This window comes from Camellia sinensis, chromosome 10 (genome assembly GCF_055761805.1).
Source record: "Camellia sinensis isolate YWXY chromosome 10, ASM5576180v1, whole genome shotgun sequence".
Taxonomy (NCBI): Eukaryota; Viridiplantae; Streptophyta; class Magnoliopsida; order Ericales; family Theaceae; genus Camellia; species Camellia sinensis.
In genome coordinates, this window is record NC_138970.1 from 172,140,283 (window position 1) to 172,161,668 (window position 21,386).

Sequence of the window (21,386 nt, forward strand, 5' to 3'; positions counted from 1 at the left end):
TTGGTTTTTTGAATCCATGGTTTGGTTCCGGATTGAAAAATTAAAAATCCGTAGTACACGGATTGGTTCCGGATTGAACCCCGCGGTTCCGGATTGGAACTGGTCTGGACATATACAAATAGTATATATTTTTATTATACATCATCTCCCATAGTATCTTCTCTTATTCTATATAAAATCTAAACTCAAACCTAAAACCATATGATATCTTCTTTTATTACTTTTGTTTGTTAGTTTTTAGTTTTAATTTGTAATGGTCTAAATACTTATGGTGAACAAGTTTTCTTATGATTGTTTAAATTCTAACACAGTATGTCGCTATTATAGAAATAGATGTTGCTATTGTGGAACTAATATAGCGCTATGTTTATATTTTTATGAAATTAAAGTGTTATATATATTTTTTTGTTATTTAATTATGTGAATCCGTGATCCTAAACCGATCCAATCCGTATTTAAATGGATTGGTTCCATGATTTAAACAGATTGGATTGGTTCCAATTTTTCAGGAACCGTAGATAACGGATTGGTCCTGATTTTACCCCAATCCGGTCCAATCCGAACCATGCTCACCCCTAGATACGGCTGATTTATGAATTTTCCGACTTTCTCACTCAAAATAATCTTCTTATAAATCGGTTGGGTAAGTAGTAAAAAATTGGGACAATTACCAAAAAAAAATTAAAAAATAAAAATAAATAAAAATCACGATTTGACTTTATAACAAAATAAATTTTAAGTTTTTAATTTTGTCAATTTAAATTCAAATTTTTTTTATTTGCTTTCAATTTGAATCATTTGCCTATTTTCCTTAAGTATAATTGATTTAAAAAAAAGGGTATTTTATGAAATTAAACTCAATGAAAATGGATATTTTAGATATTTTATGTATACTTATATTGAGTTTAATAATTAAAATACTATTTTTCGTCGATTTTAGTTAACCAAAATAGACAAATGATTTAAATTGAAAATAAATCAAAATGTTAGAGTTTAAATTTACAAAATTAAAAATTAAAAATTTATTATGTTACAAAGGTCAAACTTAAGGATTTTTTTTTAATTGTCCCAATTTTTTACTACAAGATTAGTTAAAAGGAAATTATAATATACACACCCTTAAAAAGGGCATACCATATACACATTTAGTTATATATGTCAATTTTTTTTTATTATTTATGATCAATTTTCTTTTTTAATTATGACATTATTTTAGTTATATCTGATGAGATCTAGTTGTACTTATGTTGTACTCCTTTTGAAATATTTGAAAAATCTCACATTTCAAATCATTCTAAATAAATAAAAATAAAAAAAATCTCATATAAAAATTCATCTCAAATTTGATTTTTATAAGTTTTATATTTTACCTTTCTAGGACAAAAGATATATATATATATATATAAGGAAAATACAATAGAAGTAGGGAAAATCGGTCTAAGGTCCCTATCCAACTTTTAGTAATAGATTAGATCCACAATCTGTTCTTTTGTAGTCTAAGGTCCCTCACCCCATTCTCACTCCTAAACTCACCCATCTCACACCACTCTCACCACCACCACCACCGCCGCCGGAATCTGACCCATCAGGAGGACACAACAACTCGAACAGCGAGCTATCACCGAGGGAGCAAGACAGGTTCCTTCCGATCGCGAACGTGAGTCGAATCATGAAAAAGGCTTTATCGGCGAACGCCAAGATCTCCAAGGACACCAAGGAAACAGTTCAAGAGTGCATTTCAGAGTTCATCAGCTTCATCACCGGCGACGATTTGCTCTGGGCCATGACGACACTAGGGTTTGAAGAATACGTCGAGCCATTGAAGGTGTACTTGCTGAGGTTCAGAGATATGGAAGGAGAGATATGTTGTGTCCTGTTTGGTAATTGATTTATGTGCATTTAAAAAAAAATTATGAAAAAATTTGTTGCAGTTTTAACAAGTCGAAGATGAGTTGAGTATGAATAATTTGATTTTTTTAAAAAGTATACACACAAACTAGTTCTTACAAAATTCTTTGGTTTGGTTGGACTAAATTTTCTCTGGGTTGTTGGACTGAATTTTCTCTGGGTTAAATCTAGAGAAATTTGAATTTTCTCTGGGTTAGATGTGTATTTAAGAACCAGTTTGTGAATGTTCATTCATTGACCAACAAAAAAAGCTTAGAATAAACATGAGAAATATAGAAGGCCAAGTCAAACTTGGTGTAAACTGGTTGTTGATCGATATGCAGTTGGTTTTGCAGATTTGGCCAATTCTGCAGACTAATACGAGTTGAGCAGAGCAGGAGTAGAAGCAACAGGAGAACCCAAAAATTTTGGAACAAAGCTACGATTAGAATTGGAAATTGGTTGTGCTATGTTAGGAACAGGTACTGGTATTCTGGTTATAAATGACGAGTTTGCAAGCTTGGAAACTGATATGTTAGACACACATGATGACTTTATTTCTTCTAATGAATCAGAAATAAAAGAATGGGATTTTCCTGAGGAGGAACTAGAATCTAATGATTTGGGAAGCCGCAATTTATCATGAATATCAACAGAAACAGAAGCTATGGCAACAGCAGCTATTGCATCTGGTCATGCCCAGAGAAATTCTTTGGGTTGAGAGAATTTCTCTGGCTGGGAATTTTCTGTGGATTGTGGAGTCCAGAGAAATTCTCTGGGTGGGAGAATCTCTGGAAATGTATGTCTGAGAATTTCTTTGGGTTTGGGGAGTCTAGAGAAACAGAATCCCTTTTCTTTCCCTTCCCTCCTCACAGCAGCTTCCTCCATACCTTCTCCCTTTCCTTCCCTTTTCTCCCCTTCCACCTTATTGGCAGTCATAGTTATATATATATATATATATTCACAATTCCCAGAGAAATTTGAATTTTCTCTGGGTTGAATCCAAAGAAATTCATAATTTCTCTGAATAAAATTTCTCTGGGCCAATTTTCTCTGGACTAATTTTCTCTGGATCAACCTGAGGGACCTTAGACATTATGAAAATATTTGGTGTCCTTTATGCTAGAAAATGTTAATACCAGGGACCTGGAAAAAAAAAACCCCCATAGAAGTAAGGGTAAAATCATAAATCTAATTTTAAATAATATATTAAATTTATATTTCTAAAATTAATGAGACTAATTGGTTTATAAGATATGTTTTTAGACTAAATAGATTCTCATTCCTTAAATGAAATTTATAAGTAAAATTTCTTAGACTATTTTGAGAAATAAAATCAGAAAATTCATAAATCAGCGGTATCTCCTGCCATCAACTATATATACCAGAGAAACATAATTGAGAGTTACTCGATTTGCTTGCGAGAGAGAGAGAGAGAGTGAAAGGAGAGAGAAGATGTGTGGAACAGAGCAGGATACCGCTTGCGTTAGCAAATGCACCTTCTCCACGGAAGCTACGGGAGAGAAGAGGAGCCTATCGTCCGATGCAATCATCAATCTCGACCAGTAACTCTCTCTCTCTCTCTCAAATCTCTTTAAAGTTTAATTTATTTTTAAAGATTTTAAATAGTATTATGTATTAATATTGACAATACAATTATTTATTAGTTAATACCGATCTGTATAGATTGATGTATCAAGAAATCATAATATCAAAAGGAAAAAATCTCATTACTAAAAGACTGATGAATGGTGTTTTATTTAAAACTCAATATCATAAAAAAGAATATATACATATATATATATTTAGTAATTCCTTATTATTTATGTGATAGTAACAAAAATTTTATAAACAGAATATTTTGACTCCCTTTTATTAAGTAATTAAAAAACAAATAATAAGAATTTTGATTTGCGTTGCCGTTTCGCATTGGCCAATAGTAATACGTATACAATAACACTCGGAAACACTACCTTATTGGTCAAATATTTTACGAATAGTGTTTTACGAGGTTAGGGCATATATTTTAATTTCTTAAGTCCAGTAATTGGATTAATAATTTTAATAATTTATTTTTTTAGTTCTCTTTGAATATATTATTGATATAAATTAGTAGTTATACAATTGAATAACATCTGCCTTGTAAAACATAAACACTATGTATAATTTTTTATTTTTAAATTAATAATATTTAATCAATTTAATTTTTTTACATAAATAATTAATTTAAAAATACTAAAAAATAATTAATTTAAACCATTAAAATGACTCATAATCGACCCACAATGTCGCTCAAATCTAATTAACGGACTAGATGGATCTTGTTTGCTCTGAAATATAATAAGGATGTTAGCCAATCTGATAGGACTCGTCTTGTCTTATAAACTGAAGACATCGCATCTCCGCCTATTAATGGATGAACTAATTGAGATTCTTTTCATTGTTTGAGTTGGGATTTTTGTTTTGACAATTTAAATTATTTATTTTGTAAATTTTTTGATATATATTTATAAGAAGAAAAAAAATAGATCTATTCAATAATTATAGCTTGTTTAATTTATCAATTTTTTTATACCTAAAAATAAAATAAAAAATGGATGACCTATTTTAAAAAACACATTTATCACTTACTTTTTTAGAAAAAAGAAAATGATAAATTAAATATATTACAATTATTAAATTAATATAATTTTTTGTTTGAATAATATATAAAGTATCATATAAAATAAATGATTCAGATTATCATAATAAAACTTACGGGACAAAACAACACTCTCCCGTCCAAATCTCATAACGGAGGGAAGCAAGATCCTACCTACAAAACACACAAGCCATGTTTGGCTTTTTAAATCTAAATGAGACTGAAGGATTTGGCATCTCATCCTTTTATCTCAATTCATTCATAATTAATTGATAATATTTTGAGATTATTGTATATTAAAATTCTCATATAATGTAATTGTTGTGATTGAATTACCACAAAAGAGCAAACAATTTTTAACACAGAAGATCCATAACCCTTAAATCACTACTCTTCTGTGCATGTAGATTTTACTAATGCATGTTAAATGCATATGAAAATGAAATAAGCAAATCATAAATACAACTCTCTTACTCATGCATTACAAATTATAGCAATGCTTTGTTTTACTTCTTGTTAATGTGATTTTTTTTTTTTTTTTTTTTGGTGACAGTGGTGATCCAACAATGTTGGAGACTTACTGGAGAAAGATGGGTGACAAGTGCACAGTTGTGATCTCAGGATATCAATCACTTAGCTATTTTGCAAACACCAAAAACATATGTTGGTTTTTGGAGCCACAATTGGAGGAAGAGATCAAGCGGTTGCACCGTGTGGTTGGAAATGCGGCGGTGGACGATTATTACATGGTGGTGGGGACTGGTTCAACCCAGCTCCTCCAGGCTGCACTCTTTGCTCTTTCTCCTCCTGACGGGTCTGAGCCCGTCAGTGTGGTGTCAGCTGCTCCGTACTACTCGGTGAGCTAATATCGGAAAAATTATTCAATGCAGCGTGTGACAACGTCGGAAAACGATCCACTATCATTCCATGTGTATGGGTTTCATGGGGAATCCACATAAATGGATGGTGATAGATGGCTTGGCGGTATTGCTCCACACTGCATTGAACAACTGTTCTTTATTAATTGCACTAAATAATTACTTCTTATATATATATATATATGTTAGACGGATTTTTTTAAATAAATTAAATATTCGTGTCAGATACCGTCACTTGAATAAGGGTATAAGATATGTGTCGGATATTTTTCATCGAACACTTCTTGTGTAATCGTATTTAACACTATTATTATATGTACATATTATTGTATAATTGATATAAGTACTTTTTCAACAATGATTGAGACCCCCTCTTTTTGGAGATCCCACAATCCCCTTTGAATATGGGCCCCACACATACATTAGTGGGTCCCATATATATATCAATGGTTGAAACCTAAAAGAGGTTGTGAAGGTTTTCAAAAAAAGGGGGTCTTAAGCATTTTTTATACTTTTTTGATATTGTAAGTTAGAATAAAGATTAGAAAGTCTAATTTTGAAATTTTTGATATGTGTCGGATATTTTTCATCGGACACTTCTTGTGTAATCGTATTTAACACTACTATTATATGTACATATTATTGTATAATTGATATAAATACTTTTTCAACAATGATTGAGAATCCCTCTTTTTGGAGATCCCACAATCCCCTTTGAATATGGGCCCCACACATATATTAGTGGGTTCCATATATATATCAATGGTTGAAATCTAAAAGGGGTCGTGAGGGTTTTCAAAAAAATGGGGTCTAAGCATTTTTCATACTTTTTTGATATTGTAAGTTAGAATAAAGATTAGAAAGTCTAATTTTGAAATTTTAAAGAGAGCTCTAGTGATGTAGTAAGGAGTGAGACCCACATATGATGTGATGTGTGTGCCTATATTTTTGTTTTGTTTTTTACTTTTTTTTTTCTTACCACATCATTAAAACTTTCTTTAAAACTTTAAAATTAGAGCTCTCCATCATTGTTGTTATAAGTTACACACCATTCTATCTCACATAATTAATTAAAAATATAAAATTTTGACATTTTTTTATCGAGTTTACATATCTTTAAATTTATAATTTATTAAACCTGACCTCTAAATATATATCCATACTCAATAACCATACCCAAATATATCTAACATAACTTCTTACTACTTTGTAAGCCTTGTTAAGTGTGTGGTAATGCTAAAACAACTAGCATGTGACAATGTGGGAAAGTCATCCGCAGCCGTCCTATATTTGTGGGTCTATGTGGGTCCCACACAAATGTCTTGAAAAAATGAGTGGGAATATTAATTAGTGTCACCACTAATGATGTGGTAGTAGGTCCCACCCATTGTCACAATATTGTTACATTTTTTTTTTAAATAAATATCACATCATTAGTGGTTGCTTTAGAGCACCACTTTTAGTGGTCTCTATCATTACCCAATATCTTGATAAATAGCTAGATGATGATTCTGCAGTATTGTCACTTACTGCATTAAATAATTGTTCTTTGTCGATATTTCTTGATTACATATATATGATTGATTTGACTAAATATTATATACATGATTCATTTGACTTGACTCGTTTTTGAATTAATAAGCTTAATGATTGATAGTGATTAATTAGTGTTTAAAGTTGGCATGGGTAAGTCCATAAAGGTTATAGCCCGCCATGAATAACCCAAGCCCATCATTTAAGGTCAATACATAATTCAAATATTAAAGCCCAACGTTGCTGAAGCTCAACATGGCATTAAGAACCAATGACATCTAAACACGTGGCAAGAGAAAGACAAGCCACATAAACAGACAAAGATCCTGCAAAGTTATTGCACTACACATCAGTCATTAATGAAGTCCTTTACAGTATTTATTGCGATAACCCTTCCCCGTCGAGACAGAACGGCCTCACCATGAACAAGGCAAGCTAGAGCATAGACTTTCGGCCAAGATGACAGGTCGAAAGAAACAATGAAATGATTACCAGAAGATATAAGCAGACGTCGAAGACAAGAAGAAGGTTAAGCTTTCTATCTCTAATCTATCTCTATATTTCACCTCTCTTTCTAACTTGCTCGTCGGAGGATTCGCTGGGGGACTCCCCGTTTCCCGTTGAACTCTTGTGCAAGTTCCTCTGTGGGCTTAGTCATTCGGATCCTGGTTTGGGAAGTGTGGATTAGTCCGACCCGTTCCATCTGGCACACGCAGTATCATCAGTTGGCGCCGTCTATGGGAAGTTCCTTTGTTCCGCACGCCACTTGTGCTCATTGTTGCCGGAGACCCTTTCCCATTAACCCCTTCCTGCCACCCACCAAGGTGGATGGTCACAACTAGATCCATGGCTTCTCACCACAATATTGCCGACCACCAAGCTGACCCTCCCAATCCAAACAACCCACCGCAGTATTTCACCGAGCTCACCAACAGCATTAACCACCTGGCCGAACAAAACCAAGCCCTGATTAATGCTCTACTCCAAAGAAACCTTCCTATGTCCCCTCCACCACCTCTAGATATCCCACCCAACCAAGAACGAACTTCGAGCCACACTATCCAGCAGCCTCATCCACCTAACTTGGAAGGCTTGCAACCCCCTCTCCCGGATATAAACCTGTCACCCCGGGCCCCATATCCATCGGTCCCAGTACCAACCCCCGAAGGAGAGGCCAGTAGCGTCCAGCCTCCGCTACCTTCTGGTGGTGACAATATTCCTCTCTGGGATGCAGAACTCCAAGCCATGAAGCTCCATCTCCAAGGAGTCATGCAGAATATACAGAATAAATCATCAACCACAGCCAACTCACCATTCGTTGCCTCCATCAAGGACAAACCTCTACCTCCTAAGTTTAAAATGTCCTCGATTGACTTTTTTGACGGTACAACGGACCCAGTCGATCACTTGGAGACCTACAGGTCCCTCATGATCCTCTATGCATTTCCTGATGAAATCATGTGTCGGGCTTTCCCTGTAACACTTAAGGGGTCGACCCGATTGTGGTTTAGTCAACTCCTGACGGACTCTATCTCTACCTTTCAGCACCTGAGTGACTCCTTCCTCAGCCATTTCATTGGTGCCCAGCGCCAACGGCGTCCGGTAACTCAACTCCTCAACATCCATTAGACGGAGGGAGAGTCACTGCGCGGCTTCGTCACCCGCTTCAACACTGAGGCCTTGCACGTGGCAAAAAATGATGACAAGGTCATCCTCACGGCTTTTATGGCCAGTCTACGATCATCTGATTTCGTTTTTTCCCTCTCCAAAAACCCCCAGACCTTCATGGCAACCCTACTTTCTAAAGCCCAAAAATACATGAACGCCGAAGATTCCCTAGCCGCCCGACAAGATCCTATAGCCAAAAACCCGACCCCCAGAGAGAAGAAGATGGACTCAGAAACCAGAAACACCCAGTACACTCGCCAAACACCTCAGTATACCGACCAACCATCCCGAGCCAACCGGTCAGCATCAACTCGACTGCCCGGCCGGTTCGAACGATACACCCCCCTCAATTCCCCCATGGAACAAGTCTTGGACCAGATTCAACGAGATTATCCCCTAAAATGGCCCCAACTGTCGCGATCTCCTTCCGACCGACGAGACCAATCCAAATACTGCCGTTTTCACCAGGACCACGACTATAATACCGGGGAGTGTGTCAACCTCAAAAACCAGGTCGAGGGCTTGATACATCAGGGACGTCTCAGTCGCTTCACAGACGCCAGCCCTCAGCAGAGGCAAAGAACTAAACCCATCAGAAATAACCGCCGGCGCACCCCTCCCCGGCAACCAGCACAACCTAACCAAGGCCATGATCGCTCTCCACAGCAACCCCGAGCACAAGGTAACCCCACCTCCCCTGTTGGAGAAATCAGAGTTATTGCTGGCGGGCTTGCTTATGGAGGACCATCCTGCTCGGCTCAGCTGGCAGAACTCATAAAAATAAGGCAGGGCTCAGACAAAGAAGTTGCCACATTGGACCGCCCTTCCAAACAGCCCAAGCAGTAGATGGAGCCCATCACCTTTACGGAGGCCGACTGCACAGGCATCCGTTACCCCCATAACGATCCCCTCGTCATCTCTGCCCTCCTCTCCAATTACAAAGTCAGAAGGGCTCTCATCGACAACGGCAGTTCTTCGGACATCATCTTCCTAAATGCCTTTCGCCAGCTCAAGGTCGAGGAAGAAAGTATGTCCCCTCTCCAAACTCCATTGGTCGGTTTCACTAGAGATCGGGTGACCTCCATCGGCTCCATTGATCTCCCCATCACAATCGGTGAATACCCGCGGCAGACCACAAAGTTACTCACCTTCCTTGTCGTCGACTGTCCCTCTGCTTACAACATCATCCTCGGCCGCACCGCTCTAAATGCTTTCCAAGCTATCACATCCACTTTCCACCTTGCTGTCAAATTCCCCACCGACCTTGGGGTTGGCACGGTGAGAGGAGAGCAAACCATGGCCAGAGAATGTTACGTCGCTTCACTTAAAGAGGTCAAGCTAAAAGAAGCTATGATCATTGAAGGACTCGACGTCAGAGACGAGGACGAGCTGGTCAGAGGGGAACCAGTGGAAGAGCTTGTCGAGGTCCTCATCGATCCTACCAACCCGACAAGAACTGCCAAGATCGGCAGTCAACTATCCTTCCAGGCCAAGGCCGACCTTACGGCCCTCTTGATTGAGCACAACAATGTATTTTCTTGGACCCACTCCGACATGCCGAGTATTGACTCCTCTTTCATCACCATCGTCTCAGCATTGAGCCCCATTTCTGACCCTTCCGCCAGAAGTAGCGCATCTTTCACCCGGAACGTAATACTCTTATTGCTTCTGAAGTAGATAAGCTCCTTGAGGCACAGTTTATCAAAAACATGGACTACCCCAAGTGGCTGTCGAATGTGGTCTTGGTCCGTAAAAACAATGGTAAATAGCGACTCTGTGTCGACTACTCCGACCTCAACCGAGCTTGCCCCAAAGACAGTTATCCCCTTCCTCCTATAGATCTACTTGTTGACGCCACGGCCGGTCATCAAATGCTCAGCTTCATGGATGCCTTCTCTGGGTATAACCAAATTCTGATACACCCATCTAATCAAGAACACACCTCCTTCATCACCGATCGGGGAACCTACCATTATCGTGTCATGCCATTCGGGTTGAAAAATACTAGAGCCACTTACCAACGGTTGGTGAACGTTGTCTTTCATCATCAGATAGGCCGGAACACGGAAGTATATGTCGATAACATTCTAGTCAAGAGCAAACTCTCCACTGATCATCTGGCTGACCTGCGAGAGACCTTCGGCACCCTATGAAAGTATCAAATGAAGCTCAATCCGAAGAAATGCGCCTTCAGCGTAGGATCTGGGAAGTTCTTGGGTTTCATGGTCAGTCAGCGGGGCATCGAAGCTAACCCCGAAACGATCAAGGCCTTGATAGAAATGAAGTCACCCAGAACGATTAAGGAGGTTCAGAGGCTCACCGGCAAAGTCGCCGCCCTCAACCGCTTCATTTCCCGCGCAACGAACAAGTGTCTCCCCTTCGTCAAAGTTCTTCGGAAGACTTTCGAGTGGATGATCAAGTCCGAAGAGGCTTTCCATCAATTGAAGCAGTGCATGGCCAACCCCCCCTTACTCCCCCAGGCGCTCACGGGTGAGCCCCTTTTCCTCTATTTAGCCATATCCAGCACCGCAGTCAGTGCGACCCTCATCAGAGAGGATAGTTCAGTTCAGTGCCTGGTTTATTACATTAGCCGGGCTCTCAGAGGCGCACTGCTAGAAAAAATGTCCTTGGCCTTGGTCACCGCCTTGAGTCGACTCCACCCTTACTTCCAAGCCCACACCATAGTGATCCTCACTGATCAACCTTTGAAGAAGATAATGCAATAACCAGAGCTGTCTGGCAGACTTATGCAATGGTCAGTCGAGCTCAGCCAATTTGACATCTCCTACTGACCTTGAACGGCGATCAAAGGGCAGGCTGTTGCCGATTTTATCTTGGAATTCACTAATCCAACTCTAACCACGGCTCCTCCGCCCCCGCAATCCCACACAAAGGCAAAAGACCCCCACTCTTGGACCCTCAACGTCGACGGATCATCCCGCAAAGAAGGTAGTGGGGCTGGTCTCATCCTCACCGCCCCCAAGGGTGGTTATTTCAAGTGTGCCCTCCGCTTCTTGTTCGACGCAAGCAATAATGAGGCTGAATATGAGGCATTGATCGCAGGTCTTCGCCTCGCCAGAGACATTGGTGTCAGCTATATCCAAGTGTTTAATGATTCCCAACTCATTGTCGGACAAATCACGGGAGAATTCGATGCCAAGGAAGACACAATGCGGGCTTACAGGGATATTGCACTCCCCCTTGCTCGCCTCTTCAATAATTTCCACATCAAGCACATCCCTCGGACGGAAAATTCCAAAACAGATTATATGGCTTAGTTAGCTTCTGTTGACCAGTCAGACCTCAGTCATGGCATTCGCCTTGAATACCTGGCCCACCCATCTATTTCCCCACAATAACAGCAAGTCCACTTCCTCCAAAATGAACCTATCCCATGGGCGGCAAATATCCAGCTATTTTTGACAAATAGGGAATTGCCCGCCGACAAACACCAGGCCACCAAGGTCAGGTCCCGGTCGTCCAACTACATTCTTATCAGCGGTCTTTTGTACAAACGTGGCTTTTCACGCCCATACTTGAGATGCCGTAATCCTGCTCAAGCGACCTACGTGATGAGGGAAGTCCATGAGGGTATATGCGGTAATCACTCGGGTGCCAGGTCACTAGCCTACACACCGGTTACTTCTGGCCTACTCTCAATCAAGATGCCACTAAATTCGTGCTTAAATGTGATAAATGCCAACGCTTTGACAACATTCCTCATGCTCCTCCTACTGAACTAATCACACTCTGCAGCTCTTACCCATTCGCCAAATGGGGGATCGACTTAGTTGGCCCATTGCCCACTAGCCTGGGCCAAACTAAATTCTCAATCGTCGCCATCGACTACTTCACTAAATGGGTGGAGGCGGAACCCCTTGCCACAATTACTGAGCACAACACAACCAGGTTCATCTGGCAGTCGATTGTGTGCCGATTTGGCATCCCTCAGGCCATCGTCTCTGACAACGATTCGACAATGCCAAGTTCAGGAAATTCTGTGCAGAACTTCAAATCCAGCCATGTTTCTCTTCCCCAGGTCATCCCCAAGCCAATGGCCAAGTTGAGAGTACCAACCGTTCTCTCCTGAAGATCATCAAAACTAAGCTGGAAGCTACTAAGGGCCTCTAGGCTGAGGAATTACCAAACGTACTCTGGGCCTACTGCACTACCGCCCGAACCCCCACTGGGGAGACCCCTTTCTGCTTAACATACGGTGCTGAGGCGGTCATCGCAGTGGAAATCAGTCTTCCCACCCGAACAGTTCTACACTCGAATCTGGAACAAACTGAAGATCTGCGTCGGTCAAACATAGACTTGATTGAAGAGCTCTGAGAGACCACTGCTGTCAGGCAGGCCTCATACCAACAAAAAATGAGAACACACTACAACCACAAAGTCCGACTGAGGGAGTTCGCCGTGGGGGACCTTGTTTTGCGCGAGACAACTCTTGCTACCAAAAATCTGACTGAGGGCAAGCTGGCAGCCAAGTGGAAGGGACCTTACGTTATTAAGGCCAGACCTCATCCGGGCACTTACTAACTTCAGGACATGGAAGGTCGAGATCTCCCCCATCCATGGAACGCCGAGCACTTGAAGCGTTATTTTCAATAAAGCCCTATTTTTGTATTGATCAGTTGCTGTATTTTCTTTTTGGCAATCTACACACTTGAATGTTCTTATTCTCTTCTCACAAGGTGTAAATTTATGATCAAATGGGCTGCACTTTAAATGACAACAATCATATATCTTAGTTATCTGTGTGGTATTTCAATAACACCATGCTCGCAGCCTCAGCCAGACTGAGTTACTTAAAGCCTCAGCCAGACTAAGCACGAAGGGCTCAGCCAGACTGAGTTACTTAAAGCCTAAGCCAGATTGAGCACGAAGGGCTCAGCTAGACTGAGTTACTTAAAGTCTCAGCCAGACTGAGCGTGAAGAGCTCAGCCAGACTGAGTTACTTGAAGAGTCAGCCAGACTGAGTTAATTATGGCTCAACCCAAACTGAGCACGAATGAAGAGCTCGGCCAAGGCCATTCTTGCAACTTCATGATTGTGACATAGTTGCCATACTTAGTCAAATTCCAGGTCCATGCTTTTATGCCTCTTAACATTCTTTACATTTTTTAACTTTTATTTCCCAACCCAACCTTCCATTTATCAACACTCTCATCACATGATTTAAAACTTCACATTTTAGGACCTTTACAATTCAACGTTTTACAAGTTAGACTGGCTCCCTATTGGGTCATGATTTGAAACTTCACATTTTTTAACATTCTCATATTTTAAACTTCACGTTGCGTTGTGGTTTTCTTTCCAGTTAGATTGGCTCCCTACTTCTCAACCTTTACTATGATCTATACACAAGCCTTATTTGAGTGACCATTCTTTTCAGATCTACAAGGAATAAAGGCAACAGCATGAAAAAATACAAACTCATAATTTTATTTATGTACAAACTTACACATAAGTCCACTACAGCAATTACACAACAAAAAACAAACAAAAATAAAAATTTTGTTTACAAATTTTTCTTTATAATCAATCACTCCTCCTCGCTTGAGGCGAGGTCTTCTTCATTCACCCCCTCATCAAGGGGGATCTAGGCCACATCGTCTTCATCTATTCTTACATTGCTGAAGTCCAAGTCTGGGAACAGCTCTTCTGCTTTGCGTCTGAAAGTCTTCCAGTCGCTATCCCAAAACTCAGCCATCTCATGCTTGTAGAAGTCCGACCGCTGGAAGCTCTGGATCACTTCCTCTTCACTCCTGCTTCTAGCGGCCGCTCCCGACGGGCCAGCCCCCCTATCGCCCTCTCTCGCCAAGCTGCTGGCGATGGCAGCATCAATGGCCATCTGGAAGTCGGCGGACCCCTTAAACTGCTTTATCGCTGCAACACACAGATCGGGGTACGCCGCCCTCTCAGATGCCAACTTGGCCTTTTCCTCCTCCAAGGCCTTTTCCAACCCCGCCTTCTCTGCCACTGACTCGGCCTGCTCGTCTGCCAGAGCCCTCTCCAACTTAGCGATCTTCAGATCTACTTCTTCTTTTTCTTTGATCGACTGAGCACTTAGATCTTTGTTGCAGGTCATGGCCTCGTCCCACCTTTCGTTGGCAACGGTGCAGGCCTTCTGGGCCTCTTTTAGCTTCTTCTGCTCGCCACCCAATTAGAACTCGAGCGACACCACCTTGCGGCATTCCGCCTCCAGCTCTAACTTGGTCGTGAGCAGCTCAGCATTGGATCGGTCGACTGAATAACCCTGCACCATCGTCAACACTTCCATCTTCTTGGCTTTCTAGGCCTCTTTTAGTCCCCTAACACACGCACTCCGCGCGGTCTTCCTCCAGCCTGTGGTCTCCCTCCTCAAACTTTTAAGTTGGGCCTCCACTTCCTCCAACTTTGCCTTCAGTGACCTCACTTCGCCTTTTGTAGTCGCTACCTTGTTCAGTAGGGCTCCTGCTGAGGCAGTCGCCTTCATTTGGGCAGATCATAACCCCCTTAGCAGTTCGGCCTCAGTGAAACTGGCCATGGAACGCACTGCCGCGTCCTCCACCACACCCAGAAGCCGATCGGTAGCAGTCCTGGCTGGGCCGCCTTCTCCCTCCAGTCGCCCAGACACTACTGGAGCGTGGTAAATGGCAGTCTTCAACTTGACCCCCTCTCCCTCTCCTTGGGGCGCAGGGCCCCCCTTGGGCTGCTGCTCTACCCCCTCCTCAGGGCTAGTCGCCCCATCTTCAACTTGTTTTTCAGGGCCAGTCGCCCCACTCTCCATCTCTTTTGATGCCTCCACCAAACCCACTTCGAGGGTCTCCTCCACCGTCACCTCCTTCATCCTTTTCAAGGCTGGCCCCTCCTCACTCTCTCTTACTCTCTTTTTCTTTTTCTTCAACACAGCCTCCACCTCCTTGTTGCCTCTCTCATTCAACGGATCAACTGGGGGCGGTCGTGGCTCAAAACCGCTCAAGTCCTTTGCCCCTAGCGACTTGGGGCGCGGTCAGATTCTTTCCCTCACGATCGATTTTGGGGGATGACCTAACTGTGCTTCTTTCCATTTATTAGCCTTGGCAAAAATTGCCCTATCCTCCGCCTCTTGCACCTTCCTCCTCGCCTCTAGTTCTACTGGTGCCAGATCTTCACCAGTCGGCTGAGGGCCCAGCCTTGAGGCAAACAAGGCTGAAGGCTGCTTAAGGTCGTCCCACTTAGCGCCCTCCTTCTCTCTCCATGCCTTCACCTGCTTCACCCTCTCCTCCGCTGCTGCCCCCAGTTTTGGCTCCACTGACTTGGTGGGCACTCTCCACACCGTGCGCACTCTCACTCCTCCGTTTACGGACACATAGAACCACTGCGGCCTCCGCCCCTTAATTGACGACGGTAACCCTGCCACCAGATCCTTCCCTGCCGCCACTTGCAAAGTGACCCAAGTTTCTTGCTGGCCCGAAGCCTTGTAACATGCAAAAAACTCGTCCACCGTCATCACCGCCCCCTCATTCGCCCGCGGCCACGCGCTTGCACAGGCCAGTAAAATCTTCCACGCATTGGGCATTAGTTGACCCGGCGCCACCTCCAACCAGTTTAGCACGTCCACTACCACCTGCGGAAGCGGCAACCTCAACCCTCCCTTCAATGCCTCCTCGTAGAGGGCAAACTTTCCTGGTCAGGCGTCGGATGGCCTCTTCTTCGATGTTGGCAGCTTCAACTCTATTTCCGCGGGAATCTAATATTTCTCGCGCATACCCTCCAACTCCTCCGCGGTAACGGTCAACTTGTCGGCCTTCGTGTGCCAATGATTTGGCTCAACCTAACTGATTAGCTTCGCAGCCGCTATCAGTGTGGACGAACGAGGTCGCCCCACCGGCTCCCCCTCGTTTCCTACTCGCCTCTCCGTCCTGTATTACTCTGCCAGGTCCACCGCGTCATCGTCTCGCAACGTATCTCGTCTCACGATGGGCGCATCCTCTCGAGCCATTTCTCTTGTGTGTCTGCGAATGGCTTCGGACGCGGGCACAAGAAAGTTCACAAAATGTTGCAGAGGTGTGTCACTAGAAACAAAAGAGTTTACTTCTGGAACGTTTTGATTTTTTGCAAAAAGATAGGTAAAGCGGATAACACCAAAAGCCCAAGGCTTGCCTGTATTCCAAGGGTCACAATTAAATTTTGCCAGCTTGAAAATTTTCAAAAAATCCACCAAAACTGCCTTTTCAACACCCTATGTTAACCTACCCTTTCGTTTCTTGCCCAACGCTTAACCTTCCCCACCATGGGATTCCGCCACGTGTACGACCACGATCCACTGCCCCCTTCTCCTACCCTGTCTTTTTCACTTCAAATCACCACGTGCCCTGCCACTCCTCAAGGCCCACGCACCGCCACTTGCCCCTCCACTTGGTCACCCTTCGCGGTCGGCCCTCTTCATGGTCAGCTCATTCATTCGGTCACCCTTCGCAATCGGCCCTCCTCATGGTCGGTCCCTCCACTTACTCACCCTTCGCGATCGGCCCTTCTCATGGTCGGCCCCTTTACTCGGCCACCCATCACGATCGGCCCTCCTCATGATCGGCCCCTCCGCTCGACCACCCGTCGCCGTCAGCCCACCTCTCGGTCGGTCTTCGCCCCGCCGGTCTCTAACAACCATCGTTTTCTTCATTATTCCATTCCTTAGACTAAAGCTGTACTCGGGAATGGGAGACTACTGACATGAGTAAGCCCATAAAGGCTATAGCCCGCCATGAACAACCCAAGCCCCCCACTTAGTGTCCAATACATAATTCAAATACTAAAGCCCAACGTTACTGGAGCTCAACATGGCATTAAGAACCAATGACATCTAAACACGTGGCAAGAGAAGGACAAGCCACATAAGCAGACAAAGATCCTGCAAAGTTATTGCATTGCACATCAGCTATTAATGAAGTCCCTTACAGCATTTATTGCGATAACCCCTCCCCGTCGAGACAGAACGGCCTCACCATGAACAAGGCAAGCTAGAGCATAGACTTTTGGCCAAGATGGTAGGTCGGAAGGGACAACGAAATGATTACCAGAGGATATAAGCAGACGTCGAAGACAAGAAGAAGGTTAAGCTTTCTATCTCTGATCTATCTCTATATTCCACCTCTTTTTCTAACTTGCTCGTCGGAGGGTTTACTGGGGGACTCCCCGTTTCCCGTTGAACTCTTGTCCAGGTTCCTCTGTGGGCTTGGTTATTCGGACCCTGGTTTGGGAAGCGTGGATCAGTCCGATCCATTCCATCTGGCACACGCAGTATCATCAAAAGTCAACCAAACAAAAGCAACCAAATCATTGCTGTGGAACAAACCGTCTCCCATGCTTAGGCTTTTGTTTATAAATTGCAACAAATCTACTTGCAATCTGAATTTAAGAAAGTGGTTCTACATATGTTATTTAACAAAAAAAGATTTCATGAATCAATGGTGAAATAACTAGTATTCAGTTTTAAAATATATATATATATATATATTTAGGATACAAATGGTGCATGGTTTTCTTAATTAAATTATTTTAAATATATGGTATAGTTCTCAATGTCATTGTTCTAATACACTGTAATGTCGGTTCTTAAAAAATAAAAAAGGAAATTCAAAGGAATGCCAATGTCATAGTGCATAGTGCAATCTTAAATGAGAATTTTCCCACCAAACAAATGCTAGGATTGTTTGTTTGGTTTTTTTTTTTTAAAATATATATATATACGGAACACTAGACACAAGACTCTTTAAAATAAACAGTTCAAATCACTACAGTACTACGATAGGCCCACGGGCCAGTGAACTAGGGAGAATCTTTATTTTTAATCTATAATACATTATGTGTTTTACTTTTGTACATCTAACACATTGTTTATTTGCTATATACCTATAGTGCTATCCAGAGGTGACAGACTTCTTAAGATCAGGACTCTATAAGTGGGCAGGTGATGCAAACGCCTTTGATAAAGATGGACCCTACATTGAGTTTGTGACCTCACCAAACAACCCAGATGGCACCATTAGAGAAGCCATTGTCAAAGGATATGGTGGAGGAGGGAAGCTTGTCCATGACCTTGCCTACTACTGGCCTCAGTACACTCCCATCACTTCTTGTGCTCATCATGGCATTATGCTTTTCACATTTTCCAAATGCACTGGCCATGCTGGATCTCGCATTGGGTAAGTTTCTTATGCCATGGCACCCTATTCCAAAGTTTTAAATAGTAATATTGACTGATGAATCAGTATCAATCACGGTATAATATATAGCATTGGAAATATTAAACAATAAGTATCAGTATGATAAATAATTACAAATTCATGAAAGTGTAAGTGAATGCAAGTGAGGCCATAGCTTTCACTTGTACTAGGATAGAAACCCACTGGCACTTTTATTAATTTGTAATTACTTTTATTAATTTGTAATTATTTGTTCTGTTTTCCACGGAATTGTAATTTCTCCATTTTTTTTTATTTTAAAAAAGCATCAATTTTTATAGGAGTTAAAAAGACAATATGGACTATGAATCGCGTATGATAGCTTTGAATCGGAATCAGATTCATCAGTTGCGAATTGACTTGTGAATTACCTATGAACCCATACTAATCCCCGTTGGTCGATATGCAAGTGTTCTCTATTCTTTATTTATTTATTTATTTATTTTATTCATTAGAAAAATGGGAGAGTCGAATTCATGACCCCTTAGTGGGGTTAAGTGTCTTTGGCCATTGGGCTAACCTCAATGAATATTTTTATTTATTTATTATTAATTATTTTTTTTTATTTTTTATTTTTTTTTTTTTGTGTTTTGGGTGTAGATGGGCTCTGGTGAAGGAGAAAGAAGTGGCAAGAAGGATGATAAAGTTCATGGAGGTTAGCACAATTGGGGTTTCAAAAGAATCCCAAATCAGAGCTGCAAAGATCTTGGGAGTGATCTCCGATAGCTGCCTACCTGTTCCTCCTCCTGACTCCATTAACTTCTTCAAATTCAGTCAAAATCTAATGGTTCAAAGGTGGGATGAGCTGAGAGAAGTGGTTGGACACAGTGAAATCTTCAGCCTGCCTGAGTACCCACAGGATTACTGCCTCTTCACTGGAAAGTTCACTGAAACACATCCTGGTAATTTCCTCAAGAGCTTACTTTTTAACACTTCATTAAAGGGGGCGGATTGTCTCTAGTCTACAGGTCATATCCTGTTGATCTGATTCATTTATTTTTAAGTCGTGCTTAGATTATTCATAAAAGAAATCAAATTGATCTGATAATTATAGCCAATATGATGTCAACATTTTTGTTTTCAAATAAATGAACGGTCTATTTTCAAATCATATCTATCATCTATTATTTCAGAGACAAATATGATAAAATCATGAGGTTACGATTATTAAATCAATTTAATTAAATATGATTTATAAAATGAACATATTAGATTATTGAAATAGAACTGGTAATAAACTCAGAACTCAAACTGGAGCAGTCCAGTCCAAATTTGGACGAGAGACAAGCTGCATCATTCACTATATATATATATATATATATTTTGGGACAATCGAGTTGGTTGTTTGAACAAAGGAGGTCTTGCTTATAGCAAAACTTAAATTCCTTACCTCAAACTAACTAGATTAGTCCTATTTAATTGTAACAATAAGTTTTCAGTTTTGCTACAGTTACAAACTAATTTTCTAATTTATTTAATCAACTACTCAATTTTCAACCAAAATAATGTGGCAATTACATTTTGAAATAATAGAATACTTTAATGGGTCTTCTAGTTTAAAGTAACAAAATATAATCTACTACATTATTCCGTAGACTTTTCTTGTACTCGTTTTAATAATATCTTGTTTTAATTTTTCGGGAACAGCTTTTGCATGGCTGAAGTGCAACAAGGATATAGAGGACTTGGGGAAGTTTCTTAAAGGACACAATGTTCTAGCAAGAAGTGGGAGAAGGTTTGGGAGTGATCCAAAGTATGTTAGGGTTAGCATGGTGAGCAAGGAAGAGGAATTCAAGCTCTTTCTAGAGAGGTTGTTGGCTATCCAAGCAACTACCAATGGAAATCTTAAGTGATGAGTCATGGTGAAACCTTCAAATAAAGAATGACTTGCTTAAAACACAAGTCAGGTTTTGAATCTAGGATACACCATAGTTATATATATATATATATGTGTGTGTGTGTGTGTGTGTGTGTGTGTGAGTATACAAGACTGGGTGATACAGTCTTTATTTTGCTTCATGGGCATTGTAATGTGCTCTCTTTAACATAAAATCATTTGGACTCTCAAGTGATGAATGCTAAGACATGTTTTGTGTCTTAATTATGTTTGTTGACACACTAGTTAATATTTCTGCCATTATTGTATTACAAATGTCTTACACAATGATTTGTTGAACACAAGAAATTTACATAGAATGCAATGTTACCAACATTGCACTGCATTGATCCTAATGGAGTGTCGATCCTAAAGGAGTGTTGCAGCTCCATTATGGCTAACACTCCATTATGGCCAATGTCCTGGATAGCGAAAACTTATTAGTTGGTTCAAGGACAACACCACGTGATGCACTTACACCATTCCCATCCGTTGGCTAAATTCCCTGTTGATGAGATTGTGTCTGGACAATAATGTTAATTCATCATAACACTAACCAATCATAATGCTGTTGAGCACCACTTAGCCTTGGTCTTGAATCACCCAATAACTTCTCCCTCAACAGGTGCTTTGAGATGCATACCAAATCAACGTCAAAATTTTGTTTGCTTCTATCAGATAAGGGCTGGAGAAAC

General features: G+C 41.2%; 1 protein-coding gene across 1 annotated transcript; it reads left to right on the forward strand.

Annotated features, from left to right (window-relative positions):
* The first annotated feature begins 3,315 nt into the window (after positions 1 to 3,315).
* Positions 3,316 to 20,916, forward strand: LOC114301053 (L-tryptophan--pyruvate aminotransferase 1). The gene is made up of 5 exons (XM_028245955.2): positions 3,316 to 3,452; positions 5,082 to 5,385; positions 18,490 to 18,776; positions 19,416 to 19,717; positions 20,463 to 20,916. Exons 1-5 carry the CDS (start codon positions 3,343 to 3,345, stop codon positions 20,666 to 20,668), a joined length of 1,209 nt encoding a protein of 402 aa, XP_028101756.2. The 5' UTR covers positions 3,316 to 3,342; the 3' UTR covers positions 20,669 to 20,916.
* Positions 20,917 to 21,386: the final 470 nt, after the last annotated feature.

Coding starts and splice junctions, on each gene's coding strand:
- LOC114301053 (XM_028245955.2), top strand. CDS start 3,343: ATGTGTGGAACAGAGCAGGATACCGCTTGCGTTAGCAAATGCACCTTC. Junction 3,453..5,081: donor GCAATCATCAATCTCGACCA/GTAACTCTCTCT, acceptor TTTTGGTGACAG/TGGTGATCCAACAATGTTGG. Junction 19,718..20,462: donor GTTCACTGAAACACATCCTG/GTAATTTCCTCA, acceptor TTTCGGGAACAG/CTTTTGCATGGCTGAAGTGC.